We start from the raw sequence: 7236 nt of genomic DNA, 5'->3' as shown, positions 1-7236 counted from the left end.
ACTGTAAAGTGCCTTGGGATGACTTGTGTTGTGAGTTGGCCCTATAGAAACAAACTGAATTGAATTAACTTACGCCCAGATATGGCGTACGCTGGCCAAGTTCAAAATTTCTTGACGTACTCGTCGTATGTAGATGTGTTTCAGCGTACTTCAGCGTGCTCATCACTTGTACAAAACTTATCGCTAACTTACCCAACGTATGCCAGTGTTTTTGCCAAATTTTCCATACATCAGGCATACGCTGGACTAAATCATCAAGGTGAGACAGGAGCTTTAGCAGCTGTGTTCAGCAGGAACATCCCATTGCCTTCACTAATAAGTTCAGTGAAGCTAATCAGAAATCCTTTCTAAACTGGCTTCATTTTCTAACGAAGGACAGAAATTAAACACCTAAATTTATCAAGGTAAAAAGGCAAAGAAGCTTCTCTCTCTAAAGACAGACAGTGAGAAGAAGCTCAGGATGGTGACACCGTTTTCTCCATCTGCAGCTGCCATGTGTTGCATTTAGGAACCAGAAGAGGCTCAGATGTTTAAGCTCCGACTGACCGTTCCTGGTCAGTACCAGACTTAAGGTCATAAAGCAGGAAGTGAAGTGTTCCTACCTCGATGCTGAAGTAGCCTCGGTCCACATAGTCCCCGAGGAACAGGTAGCGGGTGTTGCTGGGTGAGCCACCCACCTCAAACAGCTTCATCAGGTCAAAGAACTGGCCGTGGACGTCCCCGCACACTGGACACAAACAAACCTGCATTCAGGTCATCTAAACACTCAGCAACATGGAGAACTGGAGACGGCTAACATCTCAATGGCTTCCGGGAGAACCGCTCCAGGGGCCCAGAGACCATCAGGATGGGCTGCTGTGAAAACCAGAGCAGATTTCTGAGGAAATAAGACTAAAGACCATTAGCACTGCAGCTAACAGTGTCAGTGTGTCCACGAGTGACACCATTGTGACACTACTGTCCAAGGAACTGTTGTTTTTTGGACAGTAGGCTGACAGGAAAGATGGTATGAGAGAGAGACATGCGGCAAGGAACCACAGACTAAGGCCTCCAGACATGGGTCGTGTGCTCTAACCACTGCCCCACCGAAGAAAGCCCAACATTCTGGACCAAGTCTTTTTAATGTAACTTGAAATAAAAAGTAAAAAAAAATCTGGTTGTGAGAAATTTATCCAAATGTTTATTTGAACATAAACCATTCATTTCAGGGCCAGCAAATACGCTTCAAATAAAAACTAAAAAAAACCCAGCCTCCCTACATTTAAACGCTGAATTGCTGTTGGTATAAAAAGAATTGGGACTCTGGTTTGTTTCACAGCGAGGCGTTACATAGCGGCGTCCTGAAGGCAACAAAGAGAATTCATTTGGTAGAACATGTTCTGATGAAGCTGGGGAAGATTCTGCATCATCCAGGTCTTTTACCACATTTACACCGAGACCGGTCTGTGCTCTGATCAGTTAACCAGGCCCAGCTCGGTTCTGACGACCGTTTACACATCGTGCTCTCTCGTTCCTCGCCTCCTAGTGACGATCTGCGGTATTACTGCCAGTATTGAAGGAGGAAATCAAGCAGCTGGTGGCGGTAATGCACCAAAAGTTGTTTGCCGACCGCCATAAAACACAAGAAGAAGATTTCAATTGTCGTTTATAGTTGTTGTTCTTCTTCTTCTGTTTTGTGTTGGTTGGCTAGCAACTTCCGGACCGGTCTTGGCACGGTTTTTCAAGGATAGTGTAAGTGGGGTATTAGTCATTCTAAAAATGTTTTTTTGCACAGTGGTTAGGGCGCACGACCCATGTACGGGGCCTTAGTCCTCGACGCAGGCAACCCGGGTTCGAATCAAGCCTGTGGTTCTTAGCCACATGTCTCTCCCTCTCTCATACCCTCTTTCCTGTCAGCCTACTGTCGAAAAAACGAGCCACTAGTGCCGTAAAAAACTCAAAAACAATCCACTGGACTTTGTTTCTAAGTTTGAAGACATATAGTTAATCTGCATGCCCCAAATAAGGGGAAGTCTAGAATTATGAGGTTTAGAGCACAGGTTTTAAACTGCAGTCCTCCACAGGACCAGTGTTCTGTCATAACCACCATACTCAGTCAATACGCATGCGCAAGACAGCAGATTTACATTATTCCTAAAAAAAAAAAAAAAAAAAACACAATTTAAGGTCAGATTGCCATAGGCTTAAAAAAAAACACCAAAAATTAAGTAATTAAATAGTTTTTTGTACATGACTAAAGGGATTTTCATAAGTTTTTGAAATAGGGAACCACAAGGGGGACGCTAAAGAGCCACATGCGGCTCCGGAGCCGTGGGTTGCCGACCCCCGGTTTGAGTCTCAGCTCCTCTCCTCTCCAGTCTGCTGCAGAGGGTGTCCATGATGGATGGACAGCTCCCTCCTCTCAGTCACTTCCTCCAGAGTGCAGCCTAGATCAGACCTTCTCACCAGTCTGTTAAAGTCTCTTTCTGTCCTGCTCTGCAGATCTATGCAGTTAGATTGGCATATGATTACTTTTTATCTAACCTAAATTCATTCTGAGTCACAATATGAAGCACGGCCAATGTTTGCTGTTATTTTAAACATTTAAAAAAAATGTAACCAAATGTAAATTCCCCACACACACTAAAGTAACTTATTTTAAATTAATATTTACTAATGTGGTTTTAGCTATAGAGGCGTCTAACCATTTCCACATCCAACAAATATCAGTAGAATCAGAGCTGACTGTCTTTTTTAAAAGTTAAAATAAACAAGTTTTAGCTGGTCGGTTACACTGCTGCTAAAGTTCAATGTGGGAATATTATATTAGAACAATGTATGCCGATCTGACGGCGTACGCTGTTCTGAGAGAACACATACAAAGGTGGAGGAAACCTCCGACAGGACGGAAGTGGCATTAAACTGACTGCAGGAAACGGCCGAGCTGGTTCAACAGGCGGGCCGACTTTCAGCCTGATCACGGTTCGTGTAGCATTCAGGGGGTAAGGAGGGGCGACCAGCCTCTACGGAATCGTAAGGTCGGGAGAAAATCAAACATGTTTGAAATTCAGTCGGCCATGGCAAGATGGTCGTGGGTAAATCTCTCAGTGGGCAAACAAGGATTCTTCTTCTCAGAGGAAAACACAGAAGCACGGCGGGGTGTGAGTGAAATGGAGTTCTTTCTGTCATTGGCAAACCGTAGTAGCCATGTTGGCTCAGCCATGTCTGTCCAAATACCATAATTTTCGGACTATAAGCCACAACTTTTTCCCCTCATTTTTCAACCTTGCTTCTTATATAACAATGCGGCTTATCTATGGACTTTTACAGCTAACGGCCACTAGCGTAATACCTAAATCTATGGATTTTACCATCCGCCATGTTGACGTCACATTTCCTTCAACACACAAGTACGGTAGTCGCACGCACGGGAATGCGGAGGTCCTCCGGAAGCAGACTTCTACCGCGAGTGGTACGAGACAGAACGACAGCGAGAAAGACGGACATTGCGAGCGAAAGACAGTTTGTGTTAAACATAAAAAAACCTGCGGCTAATAGCCCGGCGCGGCTAATAGTCCGAAAATTACGGTAGGTCGTCTCCTTTTCTTTTTAGGGCTTTCAGCACAAAATTGACGTTTAGCTTCCGGATAGACGAGTCCGAGTAGCGCCATCTCACTGCGGTGCCGAGTCCCACGTGGTTTTTAGACGTTCAGTGTGAGCAGGTAGATCGCATCAGAGCGTCGGGCCGCACATTGTGAGAATAAACACCATGAGCTGTGAACTTTTAAACCCTGCGGCTTTGTCGTACAGTGTGAGCTGTAGCTGCGTGAAACGATTAAAAAATGGTACAGCCTATTCTCGGCTAAAACGGTCCTAAAGCTAGAACATGTAGAGTGAGCCCTGAGGGGAAGGAACCTACCTAGGTCGCAGGGTAACACAGGGATCTTGGACTTGTCTTCCTTTATTGTTGGAACCAGTCCAAGATCCGTTTAGCAGGACTGAAAAATGTATAAGAACTAGGTTTCTAATTTTACAATATCAATATCAGGTGGTGTCAATATCTGACACCACCTCACTCTCAGTGGAGTCAGATCTAACGTTGTGTTCATAAAAGCATAAAGGACAAAGGTCAGACTTTCAGCTGGCTCTATACCCTTGAACGGAGCTAGCTCCGCTGTATTCACAAAGTTTTAGGCCAATATGAAAGAAGGTTACCTGTGATGGGAGCTTCCACCTCCAGCATGCATTTCTCCTTACGCAGGATGCTGGCGCCCTCGTTAATGATCCGCAGGGCCGCCTCCTCCTCCAGCCGACCCTCCTTCACCAGATGGGCCTTCAGCAGTTCCAGGCTGGGCTTCCCATCTGCATACAGGTCTTTGACCGACAGGCGCGTACCGGGGGGATACGGCACCGCTGCAAACAAGAGGGAAGACGGGGGGGGTTAGGCTCCAACATCAACCACCCTTTAGATTAGCTGGTCAAGATTCTCAGTCGTCCAGGTCGAAGTCATTCCAAATATTTTTCCAAACACAAAATGTTCATATTTTGGACCAAAACAGGTGGTTAGAGAGGGGCGTGAAGGAAGCCATTTATGTTAAGAAGGAAAAACCAACCTTAAACGGGGGGGTGGGGGGGGGACTCAGATTTCATGTTTCATAAAAATACAATACAGCGATAGAGTTGAGTTCTTCCTGCTATCATTACATCATTACATCCCCAACCCCTTTACAGGAGAACAGAAGACCTCACCTATTCATCCAGGCCAACTATTCGTATATATTCCCCAAAACTAAGACCTTTTCATTTAATTATGGGGTGCAAACTATTGTTGCTTCAACATATGAGGAAGCAAATTTCTCATCTCTATAAAAATATTTATTTTATACTGAGAGGCTTAAAAGTTCAATCAAATCCAGTCAAAACTTCCAAGAGCGCATCTCATAACTTCAAAAGAAACAAACAAACATAGTTCATAAAAAAAAAAATGCGTGTGGTCCCGTTCCATCCTCCGCCAGCCCATTGCAGGGCAACACAGAGACAGACAAGCATTGACGCACACACTCACACCTAAGGAGACTTTAAAGAAGCCAATCAACCTCCTGTATGAGGAAGCCGGAGTACCCGGCGAGAAACCATGCATGCTCAGGGAGAACATGGAAATTCCATGCCGGGAATCAAACCCAGAACCTTCTTGCTGCAAGGCAGCAGTGCTACCCACTGCGCCACTGAGCAGCCCTCAGAAATATTAATAAAAATATTTCTATGGATTTCGCAACACAATTTAAATAGTGTTCTGAGTTTTTGTCAACACAGATAAATAAGGAATGAGGAACAATCTATGGAGGTAGATCAGTCTCAATTTTTACAAATACGCACATGTGATGCATACATGCACAGGACATGCAAAGCGGGGTGGGACGGATACGGAGGGATCTGGGGGTAAGTCATCTGACGTAGAGTACTTTCTTGTGATTGGCTTATAGAAGCACGCTTTGTGATTGGTGGAAAATCATCCTCTGTTTAAAAAAAAATTTGTCATATCTATGCTTCTTTTTCTGTCTTCTTCTGTCTCCTTGAACCCCAGTGGGCCTCAGCAGATGGCCGCTCACACTGAGCCTGGTTCTGCTGGAGGTTTCTTCCTGTTCAACGGGAGTTTTTCTTCTCCACTGTCGCTACAAGCATGCTTAGTGTGAGGGATTGCTGAAGAGTCAATGAGTCGATGCAATCAGCTGGTTTTCCTTAGATAGAAAACTTTGAATCAATCTGACTGGATGATCTGGTGAACTGGAAAGTGACCTGAGATGACATGATGTGAATTGGAGCTATAGAAATAAACTGAATTAAATTGTGTATGGAGGTACGTCAGGGCAGTCTCAAAAAAAGATCACTGGTACTTTTTAATTCAATTTGTAATTGTTTATAGATCAGAAATACTTTGGTGAATGCTGTCCTGTGCGTGTATGAATCACATATGTGTGTTTGTGAAAATTGAGACCGATCTAGCTCCATACATTCTGGGATTATTGGCGGGACTGGAAGTTGAATGTAATTTCTTTCTGTTCTGTCATAATAATGAATGATCTAGATCTACCCAGGAACCAAAATCTTAATTTATGCAAATCCTGGTCAACAATGCTTTCCAACCGCATGGGTGCTGTCTCTGCAGGAACATGCAATCCGGCTCAGATCCCATTGGGATTATAACCTGGCATTCTGACCTGTGCAGACTCTGGGCTCCTTCAGTGAAGGATGTTTAAAGTTCAGATCTACTTTCCTCAATCTTTGAGGAGTTTTCCTGCAGATCCGATCATGTTCTAAGCTTAAAAGACTGCAGCTTTCCTCATTCTAGGCTGTTAGGAAAACCAAAGAATAGCGAGTCACTTTTTTTCTCTCAGTGCTGTAACAAGTGAGGAGTGACGGCATGCTGAGGCTTGACCCGGTACTCTGGCAGCCCCGCCCAGCCCCTGGGGAAAATACCAAGCAGCCCCGTTCCTGGAAACACTAGAGGAGTGAAAAGCTTAGAGATTCAATCGAGGCAAAGAAAAACGCCAACATCTGATTCCTTTTTCCATCTTGTTGACCAGGAAGCAGAGAATTTATCCCTAAAATGAGTGTTTGATGCCATAAAACATGGTTAGCATGGAAGAGATTTGGTTGGATTCTTTCCAATGAATTCTTATGTCTAAGTAGGCAGAAATAAGGCTGCGTTCACACGGCAGCCTGAAGTGACCCAAATCCGATTTTTTTTGGCCAATATGCGACCTCTATCCGATCTTTTCATGACAGTCTGAACAACTCAGATCCCATTTTGTCCAATCCGACTCTGCGGTCCTGAATCCGATACGAATCTGATATTTCCTAATGCGACCAGCGTCTGAACGGGTAGGTCGCATTAATCCAACCTGTACGTCATTAATACCCGGCAAAGGTCAGTATTCTGTGTCTTGATGCGCAGAAGTGGCATGAAAAACAAAAACCCTAGTGGACAATGATGCGGAGAGTAGTATCTATACAAAAAATTTTGTTTTTAGGGTTGGGAAAGATCGCTACATGCGCTTCGGCACTACCATCCATGTTTACTTCCGTAAACACAGAGGATGCAGGCTTGTGACATCATTGCGTCCTCTACTGCGAATGCGGGACACTTGCGTTGTATAAATGCAGTTCACACAGGAGATCACATAGAAGTCGCATTTATTGGAAATGTGAACAACAACGCAAAAAAAATTGTATTTCACAAAAAAATCTGAATTGAAC

At 44.3% G+C, this 7236-nt stretch overlaps 1 protein-coding gene across 1 annotated transcript in view; it reads right to left on the bottom strand.

The window, feature by feature from the left end:
* The window catches only part of LOC107100856 (serine/threonine-protein phosphatase 2B catalytic subunit gamma isoform-like), a 49689-nt gene that overhangs the window by 23049 nt on the left and 19404 nt on the right, over positions 1-7236 (bottom strand). The window contains exons 2-3 of the mRNA XM_015399516.1: positions 4195-4392; positions 603-727 (exon numbers count right to left, since the gene is read on the bottom strand). Of these exons, the coding sequence (XP_015255002.1) occupies positions 603-727; positions 4195-4392 (323 nt within the window). The remainder of the gene's footprint in view (positions 1-602; positions 728-4194; positions 4393-7236) is intronic.

The sequence above is a fragment of the Cyprinodon variegatus genome, unplaced genomic scaffold (genome assembly GCF_000732505.1).
Source record: "Cyprinodon variegatus isolate N-32 unplaced genomic scaffold, C_variegatus-1.0 Scaffold1020, whole genome shotgun sequence".
NCBI lineage: Eukaryota > Metazoa > Chordata > Actinopteri > Cyprinodontiformes > Cyprinodontidae > Cyprinodon > Cyprinodon variegatus.
This window is presented reverse-complemented; position numbering and strand designations above follow the sequence as displayed.